Source organism: Rhea pennata, chromosome 5 (assembly GCF_028389875.1).
Source record: "Rhea pennata isolate bPtePen1 chromosome 5, bPtePen1.pri, whole genome shotgun sequence".
Taxonomy (NCBI): Eukaryota; Metazoa; Chordata; class Aves; order Rheiformes; family Rheidae; genus Rhea; species Rhea pennata.
Genome location: NC_084667.1, coordinates 48201341 through 48228233, shown reverse-complemented (window position 1 = coordinate 48228233; position 26893 = coordinate 48201341). Strand labels below are relative to the sequence as shown.

General features: G+C 36.8%; 1 protein-coding gene across 1 annotated transcript in view; it reads left to right on the top strand.

Moving 5' to 3' along the window:
* Window positions 1-26893, top strand: part of SEL1L (SEL1L adaptor subunit of SYVN1 ubiquitin ligase) — a 38847-nt gene that overhangs the window by 6962 nt on the left and 4992 nt on the right. Inside the window, exons 2-20 of the mRNA XM_062576934.1 lie at window positions 73-110; window positions 454-676; window positions 4261-4428; window positions 5016-5121; window positions 6557-6719; window positions 8505-8558; window positions 8639-8698; window positions 9315-9396; window positions 9665-9819; window positions 10585-10641; window positions 11439-11507; window positions 12745-12822; window positions 13917-13979; window positions 14683-14770; window positions 15027-15175; window positions 16047-16212; window positions 18372-18446; window positions 19772-19944; window positions 26513-26641. Of these exons, the coding sequence (XP_062432918.1) occupies window positions 73-110; window positions 454-676; window positions 4261-4428; window positions 5016-5121; window positions 6557-6719; window positions 8505-8558; window positions 8639-8698; window positions 9315-9396; window positions 9665-9819; window positions 10585-10641; window positions 11439-11507; window positions 12745-12822; window positions 13917-13979; window positions 14683-14770; window positions 15027-15175; window positions 16047-16212; window positions 18372-18446; window positions 19772-19944; window positions 26513-26641 (2096 nt within the window). The remainder of the gene's footprint in view (window positions 1-72; window positions 111-453; window positions 677-4260; window positions 4429-5015; window positions 5122-6556; window positions 6720-8504; window positions 8559-8638; window positions 8699-9314; window positions 9397-9664; window positions 9820-10584; window positions 10642-11438; window positions 11508-12744; window positions 12823-13916; window positions 13980-14682; window positions 14771-15026; window positions 15176-16046; window positions 16213-18371; window positions 18447-19771; window positions 19945-26512; window positions 26642-26893) is intronic.

Below are 26893 nucleotides of genomic sequence, written 5' to 3'. Positions count from 1 at the left end.
TAAAGCTCAAGTTTATTTTTTTGAAAATTGCTTATGGGAAATCTATTTAATGACTTCTAACATCTCTTATAGATGAAGAGGGAAATCAAGATGAGTCGCTGGAATCAAAGGTGAGGACATAAGTTCCTAGTCATTTTGGTTTTCATGTGGAGTGAGAGCAAGGATTTGAAATCTAAGACTGAATCCATTTTTAAACTGTTTAACCTGTAGTTCTCACTGCTACATTAGTGGTGTTCTGTGCAACAGAAGAATTAGTTTCAACTCTTTGAGAAATATTCTTCAAGTGACTAAAAGTCAGTGGGAACTGACAGATACCTCAGCAATATACTTTTGATATTGCTGCTCGAACTTAGTATGTTCACTAAGCATATCTTTAAAAAAATAGTCCTTTTTACCAACTGCTGCTGTTTGGTTCCTAATCCTTTGAGTTATAGTGTGACTGCTTTCTTTTAGACTTTATCTGCAGAGGATCAGGTAAAGGACCATTCAACAGGAACTCGGGTAGTAGCAGGTCAGATTTTCCTTGAGTCAGGGAAATCAGACTCTCAATCTGAGGATGAAGAAAACTTTCATGGTCAAGAGGAGGAAAAAGAGAATTCACTGGAAGAGTTGAACTCTGTTGAAATGTCAAACCTGTTAAATAAGGATTTGGAAGAAGCAGAAGTACAGAATGCAGGTAATTCTTCTCTGGCTTTTCAGCAAGTGGCAAGAAAGATGCATCTGAGTAACTTTGGCATATAGGTGAACTTGAGTAGTTAGTTTGTACATATTTAATAACTAGTGTCTTAACCATTCTAGAATGGAGTGGTAATTATTTTTAATCACAAAATAATGTTATAAAGAATTTTTAAATATACTGTAATTGAAGTCTCGGTCATTTTAGATGCGTTATAAAGTATTTTTTGTAACTTGCTGCTTCAATCACCTTGGAAAGTTTTAACTATCAAATGGAAAAAGCATTACTTTTTTCAAATGGGACTCAAGTACACAGACTATCTTGTGTGTATATATAGTAAACGTAGAAGGAGAAATTGCCTTAATGTTTCAGCCTGCTGGTTGTATGCCTAAAGAGTCAGTTGATGGAGGAACAAACTTAGATACGAAGAGAGGCTTACTAGCAGTGCATTTAGGAGCCTTAGGGCAATACTTAGATTGCATGTAAACTCTTAAGTTTTCAAATAAAAGTAAAACCTTATGTCCTTGCACAGAAATTCCCCAGGAAAGCCTAACAGAACTTTTCGTATTAGTATTAAAAATATAAAGTTAATTTGAGCATTATTTTTATTATTCACTAACTGAAAGTCAAATAGTGATTACAGCTGAGTACCCTCGTCTATGCACCAAAGAGTTATTTCTTTTTACCTGTCCATGTAAAGTAAACCTTCAATTTCAACATGAATTATATTTTTCATTAAGATTGCTAGTTATCTACTAAATGTAAAATGTCCAAAGAAAGCAGGGGTAAGAAAGCTCTTGATTATACACAAGTTCCATTTCTTTTCTAACAAGAACTCTTAATGCAGAACTAATACAGTTAGTTTAAAAATTTGCTATCAGGTTTAAGTATTGCTGTAGATAAGTGTGGCATACAGGAAAATACTATATAAAATCCTTAAAGTAGCTCGCTGTCCCCCATCCCTAGAAAGTGAGGTCAACACCATGCTTATTTAATCTGTTCAGTCTACCTCAGAAGCAAATTTCAAGATACTTGAAGGGTGTGAGCAAATGTCTCTTTCTCGGTACTGCTTCCAACTGAGATTAACTTCACCCGTCAAAAATACTGCATGTGACTTTCCAAAACCATAAGTGTTCAGACGTCTTGAATCTGCTATAAAGTAATAAACACTGTGGATGAAAGGATTGCTGATTTTTTTTTTCTAGAATGTGATTTTGAGGGGGAAGGGTGCTGAGGGGTGGGTAGGGAATGATACTGCTAAAGAGCAGCATTGCTGCAAGCTTTCTTACTCAGCAGGACAAGAAACTACCTCAGATGCAAATGTGTCTCTTGAATGAGCTACTGGAAACAGGGTTACATTAAGGGAAATTAAAACTTTTTTCTAAATACTACTTGGGTTCTTTGTTTGGTGATAAGCTTACATTAAAAAAAAATCAAATTTCCACTTACTTTGCAGGTTATTGAGCAGAAGTGATTTTTTTTTTCTTTAGTACCTTAAAATTAGTACAGTTAGGGAGTTAAGGCTTTCTGTGTATTTTTTTTTTTTAAGAAGTCTTTTATCCTGCTGTTAAGTCGACTCTCTTCCAGTCAGTGAGGATTTTTGTGTGTAAAGAAGCTGCTATTTTTTAGTGTTTATTTTAGTGTTTTTTAGTGTTTATCTTGCTCTTAATTTATGGGTTTTCTTTATCAGTCTGGAGCTTGATTGCTACTGCTTTTGCTGAAAACTGCCCACTAGTTTGCACAAAGCTGGTAATTCCTGCTGCATTCATTTTCCTGTTTGGGGAAAATTTTCAGCAGTATAGTTCTTAAATCTGCATTTGAGTATCCTCCAACTTCAATTATTAAATGAGATGAGGATATATACGAACAACATGATAGAAAACTATGTACTTGATATAGGTATAGCAGGGCAGGTAAATCCCTATTTGTGCACACAATTTGTGACAAAAGTAATTCATTGTTTGAATTAATAATATGACCTAGTTTGATGTATTTAACATTCCTTAAGGACACAACAAAATAACTGTAGTCAGCAATTTATCCTGTAATAGCACTATTTTGTTGTTTAGGAATTAGTATTTGTAGTTGCATGTGGAGGGGGAAAAAGCATTATAGCTGAATTTAGAGTTAAAAAAGGCAAGTGAGAGGACTTCAGAGGAATATTTTGTAAAGTTTTACTGAGAGTTTGCAGTTAACTCTCATACAGAGCACTGTCCAAATTCTTCCACTACAAGAGACAAGGAGCTAGTCAATACAGGTAAACTCCAAGTTCTCAGTAGTATTAGTATCCTGGACTTGGAGTTTGTTCAAATAACAGTGATAAGAGATCTCAACTGTAGTTACGTGTACCCTTAGTATGACTTTGTGCATTGCCTTATGTTTAACAGTTGTCTAAAACTGTTCCAGACTAATTGCATCTAGTAAGTTTCCAGAAAATTACTTCTTCCTTATGTATTAAGAGCTTAATTAACTGAGGAGGAGAATATCTGCCAAGGAATCAAGTTCAGAAGAGCAGTTTGTAAGCAAGCTTAACTAGTCCTGAAGGTCTTTTCTTATACATCAGATTGACACCTAACCGCATTCAAGAGACACAAAAAAGCACTCACTACTGTCACACAATTTCAAAATCAGTATGATCAATAAACCTTGCAAGTATAGTTTCTAGGGGGAAAAAATAGCTTTTTAATCACAAGAATTTTGAACTTTAGCTTGAAAAAACATTATCAATCAAGCGATGCAATGGCTTCACAAATGTCTTCAAATAAAGCTGAAAGCAACTGTTGGATATAGCATAATTAGTGAAAGACCTTTAAAAAAGCTGATGGATTTTTTTTTCAAAAAAAAATGAAGGTAATCCCATTACCTTTCAAAAAAGTATAGTTAAATATCATTGCAGTATTGGAAACATTCAAGTTCTGATGCAGGAGAAACAACAAATTAAACTGCTTGATTTGATCTTCCTAAATATAACCTAAATATATTGCTGAAGTGAAATAGTTTTCAATATAAGTGTATGCAGCAATATAAAATTACTTGACTTGTAGTGATTTCAGTCAATTTTCCTTATGTTATGCATCCTAATAATATACTCCTTGCTGGTGTTCAAGTACTTTCAATAGCACATTTGTCAATGTGAGTGGTTCTGTTACATGATTGCATTTGGGGATAAAAAGAGTTCATGAATGTAAGTGTACTTGGTGGGTAGCCTTTTGCATGTGAAAAGGAGTGTAGATTAGAGAAAGAAAGGAAGGGCAGTTTATCTTGATAGTCAGTAAAAATATAACTGATATCTGCCTTTTCCAATATAACCAAAAGTATTTCCTTTGCTTAGAATTAAGGAATATAAGAAGTTTCATATCTGTTTCATTTTCTACTTAAAAATAGGAATTATGTTTATTTTTCTAAGTAGTACTTTAAAAATGCCTTTTCAGTTTCATAAATTCAGAAAATTTACTGAAATATAGTTGAAATGCAGGTCTTTAGAAATTGAAAGATCAGCATATCATTTCTTTCTTGTATATAGTGGTTGGATTTAATTTGTGAATTAAAGGAAAGCAGTCTTATTTCTGGGTATATATTTTCAGTTTTGACAGCTATCGGAGGCACTGCAGATGGTGAACCTTGCCACTTCCCTTTTTTGTTTCTGGAGAAGGAGTATGCAGAATGTACTGCAGATGGAAGGGAAGATGGCAGGCTTTGGTGTGCAACAACCTATGATTACAAGAAGGATCAAAAGTGGGGCTTCTGTGAAAGTAAGTAATTGCATGGCTTTGTACATGTCTAAGGAATGTTTACTTCAGTGTTTTCAGTCCTCTTAATGCTCTTTTTTCAGAGTTTAGAAGTCTAGTTATGTATTAAGCATCACTTTATGCTATGGCATGCAGGTAACTATAAAAACAAAGTTCTCATGATGAAAATAATGGAAAAGATTAGAATATAATGCAGATATCACAATTGTGGAAATCTTGCAATAGAGGTATCTATTAAATTCTTCCTTTCTGAGTCTGTAGAAATATAGGAATTTAACAGTGTTTCCCACTATATTCACTTGTTACACACATGTAACCCTTTTTTAGTAAGTATCTTGCTGAAGGAATTATTCCTTCCTTCCTATTTGCTGAAAGAGACAGCAAACTTGCATGAGAGAGATCAAATGAGAAGAAATTGTCTAAAATGATATCCAACAGATGTTTTGGACAACTTTTTTGCTGTCACTAGTGCTGTTTATTGCTCTTTAAAATGTTCTTCTAGCAATATTTTGTGCTTATATTTGCCCAATAGGAATTCTGAGAGAATGTCCTAAAGCTGTGTAATTGAAGCTCTTAATGTACTTTTTCAGCTGAAGAGCAGTCTAATAAGAGAAGACAGATGCAAGAAGCTGAGGATGTTTATCAGACTGGAATGAAAATCCTTAATGAGAGCAGTAAAAAGGCTCAAAAGAAAGAGTAAGTCTATTGCTTCCATCCCCAGAAGAGAATGAAGACATGGTGTGTCACTTTGGCTTAACTAAAAGCTAACTTAAATGAGATGGGTTTCTTAGTTTTTTTGTGATGTTTCTGGAACTTAGCATCAAGTAATATAGTGACAGTGCTGAAAACAGTTTTTAAAGTCAGAAGACAAATTCATGCTTGCTTTCCTCTGAATGAACAAAAAATTTGTATAAAATTGATTTCAAGAGTTCCAACAGTATGTTGTGTGGCTCCAAATGTTGACTTAATACAAACTGGTGCAGTTATCTAGCTGTGATGTATATCTAGCAGCTGCCCAGAAAAAAACTAGAAATGAGGTACAAGGTAATTGATGTATCAATGTCACTGTTTTTCTCAAGTCCTTTTACAAATATTTCTTAAATTCCTGTTCTCATTCTGCTTCAAAGTTTAAGTGAGAGAAATTAGTGTTTCTTATCCTGTTTTGGTTTTGTTCCTGTTCTCTTAATATTAATTTTTATGGTGACTGAGAATATCAACTTGCTCCAAATAGTTGTCATTACAACTGTAGTAATTAGTGTTGGATGAGGTAGCAGGATAATGCTTGGAAGAAGAAACCAAAAAGGATAGAAAGAATGAAGAATTCTATTCATTCTGGTCTGTTTACTTTCTACTCTATAGTATCTCCAGTTATTGATTAAATAATTGTCAGCTTACAATTGTAAATTAACAATTAACACAGTTAACTGATTATGTTACTATACCTATGTTAAATTTGTCAGTGGGGATAAGGAAGCATTTTCCTACCTTTTGTATCAGTGAAACCTCTAGCTGTGCTTGTTATCTGTTACACCTTGGGAAAGACGAAGGGAACCACTGTCAGAACTCAGATTAGTATTTGTATACAGTGGTCTAGGATCTTTTAAGAAGTTTTAAGTCTAAGTTCTCAAATACCTTATGCTTTCTTAGAAGACAAAAACATATGAGCAAGCAGATTTGCTTTAACCTACTCTAAACAGAGGGATAAAGAAAACAAGTCTGAGAATAGAAAGCAACAGTGGTGAAAAAATGCTTTCCAAGGTCCCTGAGAAATCAAGCTTAAAGAATACTTAACAGTACTGTGTTACAATGTGTAAGGTCACAATTTCTGAAATTGCTGTTGAAGCTGACGAGAGTAAAACTAGTAAAACCTTTAATAAGTTTTATACAGGAGAAAGCATATTGCTTTCTGTAATAGTGAACATGAAACTACTTTGCCTCTAGGTGAATCCTATGAACTATTGAATAGCATAGACATTTCACATCTGGAACAAATGACTGTTGGTATGTGGCAGATAAGTAGAACATAGCTGTTAAAACACAGGAGCAGAACACCTTCCCAATATATTTAGTTTATGAGTGGAATCTGCTTCTTTGGTTAAAGGTGACTAGCAAATTTTTTTTTTCCTTTAAGAGCATATCAGTATCTTCTGAAAGCGGCTGACATGAATCATACCAAGGCAATGGAGAAAGTGTCGTATGCTTTGTTGTTTGGGGATTACCTGAAGCAAAACATCCAGTCATCAAAGGAACTATTTGAAAAACTAACAGAAGAAGGCTCTCCTAAAGGACAAATGGTATGTATGTCCTTAAGTTCTACATAAGCCTGTCTTCAGATGGGTCAATCTATAGATTATTGCTTTGAGAACGCTAAATGCAAGAACTTGCCTTTATTTTTTGGCTGTATCTGCTCTTTGGTTAAATATGACAGTGGGCAGACTGCTTATTAATTTTGTTTGCGAACGTAATGTAAAACATTTGATTCAAATGTTTTTAGTTACTAATGCTTGCTTGAACATTCCTACACCTGACTACACATTGGCTTTATATTTCTTAATTGCATCATTTCCTTGATTTGGTTCACAGATGGTCCCCTAGATGTTGTGCTAGCTTTTTGAGAGTGCAGGAACAAATAGCAAAAACTGGGTAGAGGAACTATCTAGGTTTGTGTACTAAGCAAATACATGTGGAAACACAGGATAAATTGCACATAAATGGGAACAGTTGTTTTCTTTGAGTCTTAAGTGTTAAACTACTGGTAATATAGTTTAGTAGTTTTGTCACCTGATTTCTTGTCTATTGTATAATGAACTAGATTGGATGTATAAATCAAAACCAGATAAATACAGGTGACTTCAGCCAACAAATCCTCTCAATTTCTGCATTACCTCTTCTGTGGTTTGTGTGGGATTTCAGATACTTTTCATCTATAATTGTATCTAAGGTAGAGAAATATTCAAGTTTATTACCCAGGAAATGATAAACTCCTAGGGAATCCTGGCATTTCTTCAGTGGAATGAAACTCCTTTTGTCCATGTCTTTGAACATTATAAAACTATTCATATGTAATTTCACATGTGAGTATTTGATACCTCAGGATCTACATATATATTGTCTAGCTCTATTATTATTTATTTATTATTACTTATTGTTTTGAAAGTGTCAGCTTTTGTAGGAGTTATCTATCTTCCTTTAATTCTTTGATTTCCACATCTCATGCTATTCCTTGTTTAATGTTGGAGTGCTGATTTTCATTAGAAAGCAGAAATATGTGCTTTCTATAGAGCTCAAAAAAGACTTCTACTTTTATTGGTCTAAAATTCATTGCTGTTTGTATGAGGTCTCCTTTTGCACTTTCAAAATTGCCTAGAATAGCCTTAGGACATTGAGCATTTTAAATGTTTTTATATATACTGTATCTTCTGTTCTAGTTTTCCTTTTGAGCCATACAGCTGTAACAGATGGTATAGGTAGAGCAGTATTTATGTAAATATTAAGAATAAATATAACTTTGGGGAAAAAAATCAGCCAAACAGTTCTTGGAACTCTAACTACTTACATTTATGGTCATAAATGCAACTAACTTGCAGCAGAGCAGCCCATGCAAAAGGGTAAATTCATAGAATATGTTAGGCAATAAATAGAACAGTAAAACTGCTCTAGAGAAGGTTGTGGTCCTTGTGTTCTTACACTAGCACGTGAGGTAAAGAAGATGCATACATGACCTGACAGATGTTGCTTATCTTCACTTGAGGTGTATTTAAGGTGGATTATTTTTAATGGTCGGAACTGCTGGATCTGCGGATCCAACAGGAAAGTAGTTGGTGCATCCTCTTGTTCAGTTTACTTAAACTGAATTCTGGCAAGGCATGCTTATGGTAGTGTCCTACACAATGAATAATATAGGTACTTCATAGTCTAAAAAGGACAGAGAAGGACATAGATACTGAAGTTACCAAAGTGGAGTTTGAGCTTTTAGCTGTTATATGACTTTTTTTATACATATGTATTCTAGACAAAATCCTGAGTTTTTCAAAGGATGTGCTGACTAACCTTTTTTTTTTTTTTTTTTTTTTCCCTAGGCTCTTGGATTTCTTTATGCATCTGGTCTAGGAGTTAATTCTAGTCAAGCTAAGGTAACTTACAAGTCTTTTGTATGTGCTCTCATATTTTATCATGTAGGCAAATGTTAAATAACTAATGGTTTTGTTTTAAGGCCCTGGTCTATTACACTTTCGGAGCTTTAGGAGGAAATCTGATAGCACATATGATCTTGGTAAGTAACATTTCATAGTGAATTTCAGTCTTATGCACAGAACTTTTCTCCTCTTAAACTTTTAACATAAGATTTGAAGTCCAATGATTTTATTCATATACACTTTCAAAAGTTTAGACCAATGTGTGTGTAATGGGTGAGTGATAGTATCTTTCCTGTTGTTCATTGTTAACTTAAGGAGAAGTCTGCTCACTTAGCTGCGTATAAACATGGACTTAAATGGACTAAACTTCTATTTCTTTTGACTCTAAAGCAGAAGAATCAGACTTCCAGGTCTTAGAGGCTAAGAACTGAAATCTTTATTGAAGATTCAGTTTTATTTGATACTGAGATTTAAGACAAAGTGCGACAGGTATAAGTAGAAGGGCTTTTAACTTTTTGCCCATAAGTATCAGTCTGTTCATTTGCTTTTGCCTGAGTAATGTGAGGTATACAGGCTTTTGTTAAAGGGTAATGACTAGTTGCTTTTAATGCAGATAAAATGTCCTTGTGGCCTTCATTTTGTCTGTCTTATCAAATCTTGCTCAAGTCATGTTACTGTGTAAAACAGTTTGTAGCCTGACAGGTAATATGTTAGAACACCAGGTAGTTCCATATTTTTATACTTTCTTTCTAGGGTTACCGGTATTGGGCTGGGATAGGAGTCCTTCAAAGTTGTGAATCTGCTCTCACTCACTACCGGCTTGTAGCTAATCATGGTAAAATGTTTTACTACACTTGTGTTCTTGAATTATGTAGAAATAAACAAACTTCTGCTATTAAACAGTTCAGCTGTCTGGTGCTGAATCATATGTTAATTTTTAGTGCATTTATTTTTTTTAATTCCTTTAATTCTTAAAGATTACCAGAGTAATTCATGCTCTGTGAGCAACAGTTGGAAGCTCTGTAGAGATTTGTTTACTAAGTTGTGGTGTAATACTTGTATTGAACGAAGCTGCCTGAAACTTTCCCTCATCTGTTCTGCAGTTGCTAGTGACATTTCTTTGACTGGTGGCACAGTGGTTCAGCGAATTCGCTTAGCAGATGAAGTAGAAAATCCAGGAATGGCAAGTGGAATGCTAGAAGAAGACTTAATTCAATATTACCAGTTTTTAGCAGAGAAAGGAGATGTACAAGCACAGGTAATAACAAGTCAACCTGATGGAGTGGGAAAGTCTTCAGGAATTACAGAAACAGCTTTATGAAATATCTAAAGACCTTTATAGTGTTAGTTTTCTCTTCCTCTTAAAACAGACTACTAGATCTAGTCAAATATTTCCTTTTTCTCTTTTTTTAAGAGAAGGGACTTGTATTTCACTGGGTTTTAAGTAGAACCTGGAGAGGAAAATAATTTTTTTTTTTTTTTTTTGTGGCAAATAAGTGCAAAAAGTTATGACTTTCATATTTTGGGAAAGAGCATATTGGCATTTGATAGAAACAAGCCAGAGGAGCATACTAGTTTAAGGGTAGATTTGGATATTGTGGTGGAAGCCTTGACCAAAGAAACTGACTCTGACAAGGGACCTCAGTTTCTCATTGCTTGTTTTAGCTGTCTTCTGTATGCTGCAAGTAGGACCTCTTGAACACTGCCATAGGCAAATTGTCACAATTCAGTTTGGTCAGATATGATTCAAGAACTGAGTAGGCAGGATACAATTGGACAAACATTTTTTATACCTAAAACAGTCGCTAGTTCATCTGAGATGAATTTCTATTTAGCTTTAGACTCCTATTAAAGAGAGAATTATAATATCACTATTGAAGCAAATCTGCGCCTTCAAACTTTGTGGCTTCTTTGACTCTGATATGGTCTGTCCTTGTGGATGTAAATTATTCACTGATATCTGTATTTCTAGAAAATTAACTCCCCAGGGAAAAGTGATTTTCAATTTCAATTTAATTTTTAGGTTGGCCTTGGACAGCTGCACTTACATGGAGGACGAGGAGTAGAGCAAAATCACCAGGTACCCTTTCTGTATATCACTGACTCATGTTCCACTTGCAGGAGCAGTGGGAGAGGCATTTGAAGGCTCATAGCGAAGACCACAATGATGTGGAGTTATGTTTAAGAAGTACAGGAGTGTATTTGGTATAACTCAATAGTTTCCTTAAGTACACGTATATCTGTACTTTTCTGATTAGTACACGGAACAGACTTGCAGTGCTATGGATATTAAGTAATTAAGTAATCATAAAAATAAAATTTTTGCTGATGTAGGCCAACTTAGCTACTGTTAAAGAAGTTACATTAGTTAATCTTTTCTTAAAGTCTGTTTAAAAAAAAAAAAAGAGGATGAGTGGTCCTGAGGTTTATTTTAGACTAAGCTAGCAAACAGGAATGATTTAATGACTTATCACCTTAAAATACCGGAAATGACTGTTGTATAAGGGTTCAGAGATACTAAGTTGTCAGGTTGACTGTATCCAAGCTCCATGTAAAATCCAAATAGAAACTTCTAGATGTCTATTTTTCTGTACAGAGTTTGGAGGAGCAACAAGAAAGCAAGTTTCACCTGTGCAGCTTGTGCAGGTTACCAGCTATACTTTTTGGAATACTGACAAGAGAGATTACTGCTCACTATTAAGATTATATGTGGGGAACTCCGTGTTACATACCTTAAATTGAGTGAGATTGATAACTCTTATCTATTCCAAGCAGAATGTGGTATTTTGGCAAACTACTCATCTCTGTTCTATTTGCAAGAAAAGGTACTGAAATCATATGTCAAGGATGCTAAAATACATGTTTTCTTCCTTACAGCGAGCATTTGAATACTTCAATCAAGCAGCTAATGCTGGAAACTCTCATGCCATGGCCTTTCTAGGAAAGGTAAGATAAGAACACTCCAAAGTAAGGAAATTGCCTATATTTTAGTAGAAAATAATAATTTTCTACTTTTTGATCTCAACAGATCTTGAACTTGAATGGTAAAAGAGCTTGGTTTTGCTAGTGGTTTACATTGTCTTGCAAGATCTGAGCATCATAATCTATCATACTTCTACTTACTCCTGTCCCTTAGGAGGATTTGTTTTGAAACTGTACCTGCACTAGATTTAAAGAAATGAAATGATTAAGTATCTTAATACACTGTTTCTATGGTAGAGTTCAAAATTCAGATTTGGCCACCACACATTTCCATGCAATGTATGAGGAAAACTAGGTTTCTCAGTTTTACCTAGTGGGAAATGGTAAGTGCAGGAAGAAGCAGGAAACCCAAATTCTTATCCTATCTAAAAAGATACAGCATCTGAATCAGTTGCCAGTAGTTCTGCATCTACTCTAGTTCAAAACCAGAATCTGTCTGCAAGATGGACCATTGTATCAGTTTTCTTGTCTTAGAAAAAACAGGGCATAAATCTGTTACTGGCAAACTGCTATTTGAGATGTCACTGTTTTTCTGAAAGGTATTTAGGCTACTTGCCTGAGAGCTGGATTGTAGACTCTCATGTGGGGAATCAAATCTTTATTAAGTTTGAGTACCCTCTAAGATTAAGCTGTGGTAAGGAGCAGCTCCTAGGACGTCTTTTTGATACTGTCACTGCACTAGGGGAAGCACAATTCATGTACTTTAGAGCATGAGAGAAAAGCTTGGTGTGCTGGTTACCCTGAGAAACTGCAGGTTCCTGCTTTCTGTACTGCTTGCATATTTTGTACCTAGTAAGTGTGGAATTATGTTAGAAACAGGGTCCAGTATCCATTTCTTGCTTTGTTTTCAAAAAAGTTTTGAAACTAATGTAGTCTGTCTTCCACTGATATCATGAGACTGTCTGCCTGGTTGTGTTCTTTACTGCATATGGTACAAACTGAACAAATGTGAAGGATGTCATCCAACCTTTTTGATTTTATGGGCAGATCATTCTCCATTGCAAAGGTAAACCATCCAAATCTGAAGTTTATAGCATAGAGACATGTTTCCTGCTTCTGGACAAATTCTATAATTATTCTCTACTAGAATAAGATTAGGGCTAGTAGTATAATAGATTTCCTGATATGTGAAGTTAAAGTACTTCATGACCGCTACCCTAAATTGACTTACCCAGTTGTTAATAATGCCTACCTTTTTCAGATGTACTCAGAAGGAAGTGATGTTGTGCCTCAGAGCAACGAAACAGCACTTCAGTACTTCAAGAAAGCTGCTGATATGGTATGATTATCCATAAACTAGAAATACTTACAGCATTTGTGCTGAAATAGTTATTTAGCTCAGGTTTGCTACAAATTCCTGTTTGTGGGCTTTGCACACGCACCTACTCCTAACTGGTAGGCCAGGTTAGCACATATTTAAATCCTGTTTGTGTAAAATGTCTGAAATTGCCTCCAGTTGTGATCATAGTGCTTCATGAAACTACATAACAAAGTCTAACTAATGAGTGTTGGCATAAGTATGAAATACTGTCCACTTAAATTTCCTCTGCAATTTTGTTAATTTTCATTACTCCTAAATTGCCCTGCCGTGGTGATGTAAGATGCACTGATACTGTATTTGGTTCTACGTTAGTCAGGAAGTAGAAAATGTTTTTGTTCTTGTACCTTTTGTCTAACTGGAGTATTCATTCTTGAGGTGTTATCCATCCCTTCTTCCACCTTTCCCCTATGGTAGCGTTTGTAGAATTAAAGCATAAGTAGCCCTCAAAAGTTTTTGAAGGGACTGTTGTAAGAAAATGCTATCTTTGTGCTTTCTGCATTCCACAGTTAGATTGCTGTGCCCTGAGTAGGGATCTCTCCATTTGCTGACTTTGTTCAGCAAAGTTTTCTGGTATGTACCATTGCCTACCTTGGTACTGAAGGGATACCATTGTATTTACTGTTGTGGAGGCATTGATCACTAATGCAGCCTGCAGGACAGCCTCATCTGCCCTGAATTTAAGATAGATGCTCAGAGCTTCCTTAGTCATTTTGGGAGCTTCTGTAACATCCAGAGCATATCAATCTTGGGAAAACTGAAGACAAAATAAGTATTAATGCCTCCACCTTTCCAGACTTTACATCCTATGCAACATTTTGAAAATGCATAGTAATAACTACGATTGTATGCTTCTTTCTCTTTAAAAATCAACTGTAGTTAATGAATAAGAACTATGAATTTCTCTTTTCTGCCTAAATAACTATTACTTAATAGGAGGAATGATACAGAACAATTCTATCTTATTTTTTTTTAGTGACGTTAAAGAGGTACTGTAATATTGGAAACACAGCTATGAGTTTTGCCTTTCCAGAAATGTTCTCCTGTGTTTTCAGGGTAATCCAGTTGGACAGAGTGGATTAGGAATGGCTTACCTATATGGAAGAGGGGTTCCAGTGGTAAGCTTTTGATAGTCATTTTTCTAATCATAGGTGATTGTGTAACTTGTCAACAAATGCCCTCTCTGGAGGGAATTACTGTAGGCGAGTTATTTGAGAAGACTTCTGCTACATTTGAAAGCATGAAACATACTGAGTTCCTTCTAACATTCTTGAAAATGTTGCTGAAACTATTAAAGTGAATTCTCTGCAATGGGTTTAAACTTAGCTTTAAATTTCTTGTGAAGTAAGACAAATATGTACTGCTCCAATTTTTCATCTTCCAGTACAACAAGGAAATTGGAAGAATGCTTGGAAACTTAGTTCATTCGCCCTGTTTCTCCCCACATGAAGAGTCTTTATCAAATGCTTTGTATTTATCTATGCAAATAGTTATTCAAAAAGTTGGATTAACTCAAAGTTATGAAATTAAGTTTTAGCTTTTTCTTAAAATGGAACAGGGCATCGTTTGGCTAAGCGTAACTGGTCATAGCAATGCTGCATGTGGATGCCAGCTTTCAGATAGGCCACATTGATATTAGCATTTCCTAGGTCTATAGCTGCTTCATTTTCTGCTTCTGAACTAAAACCTGGTGTATTTTCACAATAGAACATCTTGCTATAATTATTCTATAATACAGAAGGTCTGTCCACACATGTTCTTGCAATACCCCACAATTTAAGTAAAGAAAGGCTCTAATGATTGGACCTAATATTCCTACAGAACTATGAGCTAGCACTGAAGTATTTCCAGAAGGCTGCAGAACAGGGATGGGTTGATGGACAACTTCAACTAGGTTCCATGTATTACAGTAAGTGGTATCAAAACTATTGCTTACCAGGACTTTATAAACATCTGCCCTTCACTAACTGTTCACTAGGTGGCATTAGAAGAGTAGACATACTTTACTTCACGTAAAGTGATGTTACTGTATTCCTTTTTGTTTTTTTCCTAATATTTACATAATATTACCTTTTATTAATATTTTTTAAAGAATAAGTACCTCCTGTATTTCACACAGCTCTTTTTTTAGGAGGGATGAATAGCATTGACATTCTTTCTTTTAGATGGTATTGGAGTCAAGAGGGACTATAAACAAGCTTTGAAATACTTTAACTTGGCCTCCCAGGGTGGCCACATCCTGGCTTTTTACAATCTGGCTCAGATGCATGCTACTGGCACTGGAGTGATGCGATCCTGTCATACTGCTGTTGAGGTAAGGGTTCTTATAAAGGTCAAATAAATGTTAGCTTCCAGAGGCTGGATAAAATATCAACTTATATAAACCTATTTTTTAGCAAAAATCCATTGGTCACTGTGGAATCAAGGTTATTTTAAGTGAAATATAAGAAATAATATCAAACACATTTGTATTTCATGAGGAAATACTTTAAGTTCTGTGGTACTCTGATATAGCAAGCTAGTGATTTTGTTTGCAAAACTTGAAAGAAAATCAAAGTAATATAAAGCAAATTATCATATTTAGAGTACTGAATTCTTCATTTAGACAGTTTCAAGCGTAACACTTAAACTGACAAATAGTAAGCTTCTGAAAAGCTAATGTTTAGTATGGTTCTGAGTGAGCATCTGAATCTTGTGGAATTCCAAGAACTGGATTTATGACGGTAAAAGCAATTGAGTCTTACAAATGCATTTTGAAAAAAGACGTGAGAACCTATATAGGAAAGCGGCAGTTATACCACTATAGTTTGTCTTGGACACTTCCGAAAGCATCTGTTCTGCAAATTTTGCTGAGCCGCTAACCAGTATAGAAATTGTTAGTTTCTAGCAGTTTTATATTCAACAAACTTACAAGCCTTTCCTTGTAAAGACGGTGCTTCTTGGCTGTCAGAAGGCATTGTGAGGAAGGTGGTCTTGTTTTTATTGTTGGTGCAGTTGTATCCATGAAGAATTTCTAACATATGACATATATTGCTTTTGCTTAGGAAGTTGCCGTAAGCACTGAGGTTCTGTATCTATCCTTCCCTTTGAAATGTTAAGTACCTTGAACAGCTATTAAAGGTGCTTTTGCAAAATCTAAATTTCTGAACTTATGACAACCATTCTTGTGTGTTTTTCCTCTGCAGTTGTTTAAGAATGTATGTGAGCGAGGACGTTGGTCTGAAAGACTTATGACTGCCTACAACAGCTATAAAGATGGTGATTCAAATTCTGCTGTGGTTCAGTATCTTCTTTTGGCAGAACAAGGCTATGAAGTTGCGCAAAGCAATGCTGCTTTCATACTGGATCAGAGTAAGGATCTAGTATCAAAATACTTAAATAGCTTAATATCAGTATTTAAGTAGCTTTTGTAAGCTAGTACTTTTAAGTGAGACTTGTGTCCCTCTTCCTGCTCTTTACACTGTGAAGCAGTGAGTTTTGTCTTTACCTTTAAGGATAACATTCTGACTTAAAAGATAGTATATGTTTAAATTCTCATTTCTGGGAAATGTGGAATAATGAGAGAATGTGTTAGATGTCTGCACAGTGGTTTTGCTTCCCAGACTTTCTAAAGAGTTTTTACATTTTTATTTTAAATCAAAAAAGTAGGGAATAATATTAGTTTTACTTTTGTTCTTTTGCTATGTACACAGGCTTCTCTTTCATTTATTCTGTATTTTGTCATTGCTTTTCTCAGTACTTCTTTTTTTCCACTTGTTCTACATTTGAAACAGAGCCAGATAGTTGGTTCTGTTAGACTTGGAAAAGCTTCTCATTCTCTTTCACTGAAACTAAGCAGCTAGATTTAAGATTTGTTAAAGTTCAGGATCATGGGGAAACAATGGAAGTACAAATAATAAATCTTTTCCAGAAACTAAAAAACCAATATTTTAGGCTGTCTGGCTCTCTGATTTAATGCCCTAAGGCACTAAGCTTTGTATCTTTAATATGAAAATCAAATACTGGTGTCTAATAGGCTAATCTAGTATCTTAGTTTCTAACTATTGTTTTTCAAAGGTGCTTCAGCGACTCTTATTTAAACAAGCTATAGCAGTGACATCACTTTGAGGTCGTTCCTGCAGAAAATTTAGCATCTTCTCTGGCTTCAGGTTTCAGTTGTCATTACTGTAATATAATTATATCTCCACTGGAGATTATTTTAAAATTATTACAGCTTACAACACAAACAAGTAAAACAAGTTCTGTTCTGAAGTAGCTGTAACATTGCTGTATAAAGCATACAGTCTGTCCTGTTAAGAATTTTAAGCCTCTTTTTTTGACTAGTCTGGCTTTCTAGACGGCCAGACCAGAGTGTGTACAATTAGTACTTATGTCTGGGTGGACCTTTGTCAGACTGATCTTTATGCTCTTGAGATTCTGTGAGAATTGCATCTTCTGGTATTCCTCAGTGCTTCAGAATCTCCTGGAGTAGAAAAGGGTGAGAAAATTGTAAGATTATATGAATTCTTAAAGAAGACTAACTTAAGATTTATTTATGATCTATTATTTTTTTTCACAATTAAAATACTGAAAAATCTAACCCCTATAAAGAAGACTATATACTACTCAACCCTCTGTTAATAAGTACTTTTAACTCAAAATAATCAGGAAGTTCAATTTGTTACATCATACTTAATTTCTAATCTGCTATAAGGAACAGTTTAAACATCTTTTTCTATGCAGTAAGACTAGTAACATGTTAGCATTTTTATATGAATGACTTTAAAATCTTAAAGTGCTGAGAGGTTTGTGCGCTCAAGCATGGGACAGACATTGCTTGCTAGTGCGGTTTTCTGAAGAAAACTAGTTGAGGGATGTTTTTTTTTCATTTTAAGTGTTAATGATTGCCCACACTTACAAGTTACTAGACTATATATGGAAACTGTAGAGGAACTTAAGTGTAAATGCTTTCTGGAGCTCTGTAACAAGGTAAACATCTACAAAACAGTGTTTCTTGGTGCTCTTTGAAGTGGTAAATATAGTCGTTCAGGTTTTGCAGGTAAAAATTAAAGGCCTTTGTCAGAAGGTTAAAGTCCTTGCTGAAGATAACATACTGAATCTACAGAAGGAGCTATACTGCTTGTCGTAGAACTTGGAAGGTGAAAATATGTCTGTAAACCACTTGCACCTTTGTGATCAAGGTACTGAACTGGCCACCAGTCTAAATCCTAGCAAAGTAACAGCCAGTGTAAAAACTGCTCTAAATTACTCAGTCTAGAAATATTTTGGGGGAAGGTGTGCAGTGATGTGATTGGCTGTTCATAGCCCAATGTGGGCCAGAGACAGAAAAGACATAAATGAAGGGTTTGTTAGTTGCAGATAGGCTGAATTTTGTTTCTGCTGTAGCACAGATTATTTAAGTTTTAATTCATTTTAGCAGATTGTAAATGCAAACAGATTTTAATGATCTGGCCTTCTTGTAACTTCTGTGTACATACTGTGTTCATTAATTGAATTCTTTTCTTCTCTAGAAGAAGCTAGCATAGTAGGAGAAAATGAAACCTATCCTCGAGCCTTGCTTCACTGGAATAGAGCAGCTTCTCAAGGTAGGTATCCTGTCTGATGCTAACTAGGCTGGAGTGTACCCAGTAATAGATACTATCTATTTCTTGTTACTAATATTGTAGGTTTGTTTTTTCTTGGAATAAGATTTAGTCTCACAGAACAGTATACTTACCTTGTATCCAGCTGACATGAAGTTCAGCTAAGCAGAGTCTGCTCTTATCCTTGAGCAGCATGCGAGCAAGTTTTCACACTGCAAACTAGATAAAATATTTTAAGTGACTTGTTCCACATCTACCTGTCCTTGCCTTGTTCATAGTCTCCTTCATTGTGGATAGTAATTACAGTAATTACACACAAATACATACTCTGCAGTCTTCAAGTTTTCATAAACTAATGTCTATATTCCAATTAAGTTATTTTTAGTAGAGCCACTAATGTTTAATTGTTTATGAAACAAAGAAGAGGAAGACGTATGTTTTTCAGCATTAGTTATATTCTGCATAGGTTAGTTCCCATTCGTCATTCTATTGGTAATTATCATGTCATTGCAGTATACTTGCAATCTTGAGGCTCTGAAGAATAAAAGGAAGCACAAGTGTGTAGATCTGGTGTATATATGTTGTATATATACTCTTGCTATTCTATAGGGAATTATAGAATAGTATTGAACAGTAGGATGAATGTATACTGAAACTGACTTTTCTAAGAACAGATTCACTCTGAAAAATGGCTGTAAATACCCTTTGTGATTTTGGTTCCTGTGATCAATTAAGAGATACAATTTCCCACTCAAAGCAAGCAAAGCTCAGTGATCAAGAATGCAGCCTTGATGTGCAGTGAAACAGAGCTTATGCATTAGTTAAGCTTAGGCATATGACCCTATCAAAAAATAAGCAAAGCTAAACTTCATCGTTAAACATCTGTGTGAAGTCTAAATTTCACACAGGTGCATGCATCTACATTAATGTCTGTCTATTATCTATTTATTGAGTAAGTGTATCATGCAAAGGAGCCTAAAGATTTGCACAAAAGTCTGTAGAACTAGTCTTGTCTTTGCAAAAAAGTAAAGGATGATTAAGTATTCCAAAGTAGGAATGCTGCAGAGATTGCTGGGTTGTGACCCTTCTCTTTATCACTTTGGTGGAAAAAACAATTAGTTTTTGGTTATATAAACTATTTCTGGAAAAGCTGTTTACATGAGGGAGGAAAAAGGAACTGGTCTGTGCAAACTGGAAAGGAATACTTTTTTCAAAAGTCCTTAAAACATTTTTCCTGTGAAATTAAAGACTTTGCCATCTGTGTGTGTGGGGGGGGGGGGTGTTTTTCTGTTGTGTGGTTTTTGTTTTTGATGTTTCTTGATTTATAGGATATACTGTTGCAAGAATTAAACTTGGAGATTACCACTTTTATGGTTTTGGCACTGATGTTGATTATGAAACTGCATTTATTCACTATCGACTGGCATCAGAGCAGCAGCACAGTGCCCAGGCGATGTTTAATCTAGGTTACATGCATGAGAAGGGGCTGGGCATCAAGCAGGTGAGTAAGCAGTAAACTGATGGTGTAGTTCCCTGAAATAAAAGGGCATTTGCTAATGCTAGACAAAGGCCTTAACCAGTATTGAACTTTGGGTACTTGTAAATGCTTAACTAAAATTAACATCTCTCTGTGTGTTCTCCAGGAACAGATGGATAAGTATATCTACTTTACACTTAGGTATATTAGAAAATGAAGCATAGGGAAAAAATTAATTGTCTAGAATTGTGAAGACTGGCAAAAAAAAAAAAAAAAAAAAAAAAAAAAAACAGTCTTAAAATATCCTTGAATGGTACCCTCAAGGCTCTGAAGTGTAACAGAATGGATGCAGATCAATTCCACAGTCAAAGTGTTTTAGCACAAGGTTATTCTTCTCTGAAACTTGTTTTCTACATTATGATGTTTTGAAAACATCTTAGCTCTGTGCATCTTCAAGTGATAAACCAGACACACTAATGTCAATGTGATTGTTAGCTATGGTTTTTCAAATCAGGCTAGTCTGTAATTTGCTTTACAAACTACATTCTCTAAAACAAGGCAGTTTTAAGTTTAAGTTTTAAACTTATTGTTTATTACTCGTGAAGAATTAAGATTTGTAGAATCCTGTAAACCCTGCATATCATACTATTGTAGATATTAAAGTCATTTGTACTTGCATGCTAATTTTGAACAGCCTATATTGTATTAATGATTAATCCATACAATTAATGAATGAGTTTAGTAATATCTTTTGGGTTGCCTGGCACTTTAAGGAACAGTTTCATTTTCTTTCTTTTAATGAGTTTCAACACCTAGTTTTGTGTAGGTACACATCACCTTATTGATCTATTGAAAGACCATTCTTTTTCTTGGCAAAAACTCAGAACAGTATATGGCAGGTCTTAGGTCTATATTGTTACTGTGGCAGCAGCAATCAACATTTGAAAACTGCTTAATGACCTAGCTGCAGAGATGGTAGTATAGTATGCAAGCAGAATTATTTCTCAGCCTATCTTCAAATTCTATTTAGAACTGGTTATGAGATGTCATCAAAAGACTGCCAAGGCTTGTCCACATGTCAGACTACCACCTTCTCTTGCTCTTCCATGTGGGCACTAATGATACCAAGGGCAATTGGAAACCATGAAACAGGATATCAGAGCTCTGGGGATGGTGGTCAAGGGTCTGGGAGCCTAGGTGATCATCTCAATCCTGCCAGTAAGGCACAAGGATAGGAGAAGGTGTAGACTGATTTTCCAAGTTAACTGGCTGTACCACTGGTGTTGGCAAGTTTGACAAGTTGGCAAGAAACCAGTTTTGATTTCTATAACTATGGGACCCTGTTTGAAGATAAACAACTGATAGGGAGAGATGGGATCCACCTGAAGCGAGGCACATATCTTTGCCAACAAGTTGACCACTCTGGTAAAGAGGGCTTTAAACTAGGAAGGATGGGGTAAAGGGAGAGATATGTTGACAGGGTAGTCAACAAAACACAGCTGAAGTAGGGAGGCCTCCAGTGGGTCCATACAGCTAGGGAAGTGCAGATGAGACATGGCTATGGGGGACCCTCTTACCCCCCTTCCTGGGAAACCTGTATGCACAGCTGCCTCTCTGAAATGCCTGTATGCCAATGCGTGCAGCACAGGGAATAAACAGGAGGAACTGGAGATGTGTGTGTGTAGCAGGGCCATGATCTCATTGCAGTTACAGAGACATGGTTGGGATACTCACATGATTGGAATGCTGTCATGGATGACTATGTGCTTTATAGTAAAGATAGGCCAGGAAGGTGAGGTAGTAGAGTTGCTCTTTATGCGAGACACCAACTGGAACGTATCAAGCCCTGCCTAGGGGTAAAAGAGGAGCCAGTCGAGACCTTATGGGAAAAGATTAAAGAGCAGGCTAACGTAAGTGACACTGTTGTGGGTGTCTACTGCAGGCCACCTGATCAGGAGGAGGAAGTAGATGAGGCCTTCCATAGAGAGCTGGAAGTAGCCTCATGATCACAGGCCCTAGTTCTCCTGGGGGACTTGAACTGCCCTGAGATCTGTTGGAAGGACAACACAGCTGGACATAAACAGTTCAGGAGGCTCCTGCAGAGCATTGATACTTTTTTGACACAGGAGGCTGAGGAGCAAATAATGAGGAGTGTCCTACTGGACTTTGTCCTAACCAAAAAGGAGGACTGGTTGGAGATGTGAAGGTTAAGGGCAGCCTTGGTTGCAGAGACCACAAGACGGTAGAGTTCAGGATCCCACATGGAGGAAGCAAGGCAATAAATAGGATCACAACCGTGGACTTCAGGAGAGTGGACTTTGGCCTCTTCAGGGGGCTACTTGGAAGAATCCCATTGGCTAGGACCCTAGAAAGAAGAGGTGTCCAAGACAGCTGGCTATTATTTGAGCATCACTTCCTCCAAGCTCAAGAGCAGTGCATCCCTATGAGTAAGAAGTCCAGCAAAGGGGGCAGGATATCTTCATGGATGAGCAAAGAGCCCCTGGAAAAACTCAGAAGAAGAAGAAAGTACAGAGAATGTGGAAGAGGGGACAGGCCACGTGGGAGGATTATAAGAACGTGTTCAGAGTATGCAGGGATGCGATGAGGAAGGCTAATGCCCATTTGAAACTAAGTCTTTCAAGGGATGTCAAGGACAATAAGAAGGGCTTCTTCAAATATATCAGTAGCAAAAGGAAGACTGCGAAAATGTGGGCCCAGTACTGAATGGGGTGGGTGCCCTGGTGTTGAAGGATACAGAAAAGGAAGAGGTGATGGAACAGCTCGTTCTGGATGTCATCTCCAAGCATATGGAGGAAAAGGAGGTGATCAGGAATAGTCAGCATGGATTCACCAAGGGGAAATCCTGCTTAACCAGTCTGATAGCCTTCTATGATGGAATGACTGGCTGGGGAGATGAGGGGAGAGCAGTGGACATTGTGTACCTTGACTTCAGCAAGGCTTTAGACACTGTCTCCCACAACATCCTCCTAGGTAAGCTCAGGAAGTGCAGGCTAGGTGAGTGGACAGTGAGGTGGACTGAGAATTGACTGAAAGGCAGAGCTCAGAGGGTTGTCATCAGTGGTGAGGAGTCTAGTTGGAGGCCTGTGGCTCCAGGGCTCAGTACTGGGTCCCATCCTGTTCAACTTCATCAGTGATCTGGATGAAGGGACAGTGCCTCTCCAGCAAGTTTGCTGATGATACCAAACTAGGAGGAGTGGCTGATACCCTAGAAGGCTGTGCTGCCATTCAGAGACCTGGACAGGCTGGAGAGTTGGGTGGAGAGGAACCTCATGAGGTTCAACAAGGGCAAGTGCAGGGTCCTACATCTAGGGAGAAATAACCCAGCATATATAATATGTATACCAGTACAGGTTGGGGGCTGACCTGCTGGAAAGCAGCTCTGCAGAGAAGGACCTGGGAGTACTGGTGGACAAGCTAACCATGAGCCAGCAATGTGTCCTTGTAGTCAAGAAAGCCAATGGTCTCCTGGGGTGCATTAGGAAGAGTGTTGCCAGCAGGTCGAGGGAGGTGATCCTGCCCTTCTACTCAGACTTGGTGAAGCCACATCTGGAGTCCTGCATCCAATTCTGTGCTCTCCAGTGCAAGAGAGACATAGAGCTACTGGAGGGAGACCAGTATAGGGCTAAAAGGATGATCAGAGGACTGGAGCACCTGCCCTATGAGGAACAACTGCGAGAGATGGGCCTGTTTAGCCTGGAGAAGAGAAGACAGATCTTATCAATGTGTATAAGCACCTGAAGGGAGGGTGTCAAGAGGATGGGGCTAGACCCTTTTCAGTAGTGCCATGCGACAGGACAAGAGGCAATGGGCAGAAACTGAACTACAGGAAGTTCCACCTGAATGTGAGGGGGAATTTCTTCACTGTGAGAGTGATAGAGCACTGGAACAGATTGCCCAGAGAGGCTGTGGAGTCATCCTCTCTGGAGATATTCAAAGTCCTCCTGGACATGACCCTGTGCAATGTGCTGTAGGTGACCCTGCTTGAGCAGGGAGGTTGGGCTTAAGTGATCTCCAGAGGTCCCTTCCAACCTCAACCATTCCGTGATTCTGTGAACTTTTTTCTTAAACTGTTTTCTCAAAGCTAGGAAACTTGCAGTTGAGTCTATACCTATTTCAAACTCCTAACTAAAAACAATTCAGCCATTTTTTTTCTGAAAATGAGGCTGCAGCTTAAGATAATCGTACTGAAGCTGAGAGTTCTTTCTTAAAAATCTAACTTCCTGGTTTTGAGCACGGACCACAAAAGTGTTCCTTTTGCTTCTGCCTTGGAAATAAGGCAACTTAGAATGAATAATAAATACTTGGAAAATGTTGTTACATCATGGATTAACAGCCAAGAACTTGAGAAGAGTGTGTTCTGACACTGTCACTTGCACTGAGTATTCTTCAACCTGCGGTGGAGATGGCTGCACCCAGACATCTGAAATGAGTGCAGGGTGGCTTATATTCTCTCAGATGAGCAAAAGCAGCCTTGCTTTATCTAGTTGAATAATGCTTTCATATAAATCCCTTACAGAAGGAAGAGTTGGACTGTATTGGAAATGGACTCATTCAAGAGGCAGGCACTCAATGTCTAGGCAAGGAAATTCTGTGTATGAAACCAGTCTAGGAATTCTGGGTATGTCAGGTTTTTTTTGCTGAGTCCAAAAAGACTAGGACTGCAAGTTGAGATAGATTCTTACTGATGAGATAAGACTGAATTGAGACAATGAATTTACATTCTCTGGAAAAGACAAAGATTGAATTTTTGAGTGAAGCAAAAGAATATTTGACTTTCCTAGAATGGAAACTACTGTATTTTGAGCATCTCTGAAAATAACTGACAGTTGAAGCTTCATGAAGCAGATGTCTATAACTGAAGTCTGTTCTTCCGCCAGAGGTTTGTGGAAGGGACATAGTGTATAGTACTATAGTATCTAGCAGATTGGGAATTTACACTACTGAAGAACAGGTTGTGTGCTCTTCTGCTCTCCCTACCTCTGTCAGCATAATAAAATTGCAAGCAATCCAGAGTTAGAGAAAATGATCAATGAAATGCCTGCATGGCTTCAGTTCAGGTCACTGTTCATTCTGAATAATCCTGGACAACTGCAGTATTCCTCACTTTTGTCCCCATACAGCCTTTGCCTTATTCAATATTTACTTACTGAGTAAATGTTTTTTTTTTCTTGTTAGATAAAGGATTGCATGTCTTATAAAAACCACCTACGTATATTTAATACCAGTTCCATGCCAAACGTTAAGCCCCTTCAGAAATTTCACACACATGAACTGTTATACACTTGCTTTTCATTGATTTATTATGCAGTCCAGCTCCTGAGTCAGCTGTTGAGAATGAATGTTGTTTGCATATATGAACAGCCTGTTCAAAATAATTTAACATTTTCATTGACTTCTAAGACTTGGCATGATACTTCAGTTCTTCATGTGTATTAAGTTCATGAGTTTCGCTTCTCACTTATCTATCAAGAGAAAATGAAAAACATGTAAGCAGAATGCAATGCATGCTTAAGTAGAAATAAAGCGAACTATGATTAGAATCTGCCTCTGTACTGATGTTAGCATAGTACCAGGGAGATAAAGAGCTATTTAAAAATTCTTTCAAAAGGCAGACTTCCCAGGCTTAAGGAGTATTCAGAGTTGTTCTATTGAACTAAAATACTGAAGTGTGTGAGATACCCAAATGTGTATCTTTTCATATTGTTATCTTCACTTGCTATGACACTAAGCTTTGCTATCAGTGAACAGAAAATGAAGGTATTACACAATTAGGATAAAATTCTAAAATTAGCGTGCTTTGTGAAGACCTGGAGTTTTCTTTTTTTAAGTATCTGACTGAGCTTACACAGACTTAGAGTTCTCTACTCTCAGCCCTATGCTCAGCCCAAATGAGCATAGGCGACTTATATCTAAATGTCCAAACTTTGCAGAACCAAAAATGGAAAGGCAAACTTTTTAACTACGTATATCATCTCTTCTCACTACAGTCCCCTTCTTACCCTAATTCTACAGCAGAAAACACACTAAGACAAACTCATTCTAAAATTGCCAACTATCTGTGCTTATGCTTTTGCTAAGCTGCTGTCACAAATGCAAGTTATGTCAATTTGGGTAAGGATTATACGTAATTTGAGAGTACATGCAGAGATGGCTAGAAATTGGCAGCTCTCTGCAACAGTCATAGTATAGCTGGGAGAAGAAACTGGTATGCCCTTCTGCATGACTTCTGTTTTCTCTGGTTTTTGCTTAGTGTGGCATTGGAGATGTAGTGTGATCACTAAATATGTATTTTATAGTTTGCAGTGCATGGCTTGACTATATCAATACTACTCTCTTTATGGTCTTCAATTTTGGTATCAGTTATAGTTTCATCCTCAAATAAAAGCTTCCCCCTTTTTCTCTGAGGGATGCTGATCTTTGAAGAGAAAAGTAAAGGGAAGTCTTATTAAATATTTTTTGTTAATTCAACAAATAGTCTCATTTCTAAGTGATAGTATAAAATAGAAAAAGCTCTAGGTTTTATGGTCGCCTGTTTCTTTAAAACTTAAGTTTTAAATTTGCTTAATCATAGGACATTCACCTTGCAAAACGATTCTATGACATGGCCGCTGAAGCAAGCCCAGATGCTCAAGTTCCTGTCTTCCTAGCACTTTGCAAGCTTGGAGTGATTTACTCCTTGCAGTATGTACGAGACATCAATGTAAGTAATGCAAAATTAAAAACAGTAAGAAAATTACTGAAACTACAAGCTGCCTGCCTTACTTTTGCGATTGTATAAAACTGCAATGTGTCCAGCCAACACTGTGCTATTTTTCCCTTGGAGAGAATTTCCCTAGCCTATTTGACTGTTCTTATCCATGAGCACCTGTTATCGGAGCTAAACAGATGATTCCAATGACATGATCATTGTTTAAGAAAAAGTGCTTTTTTGCAGCTCTAATTTGTTACTCTC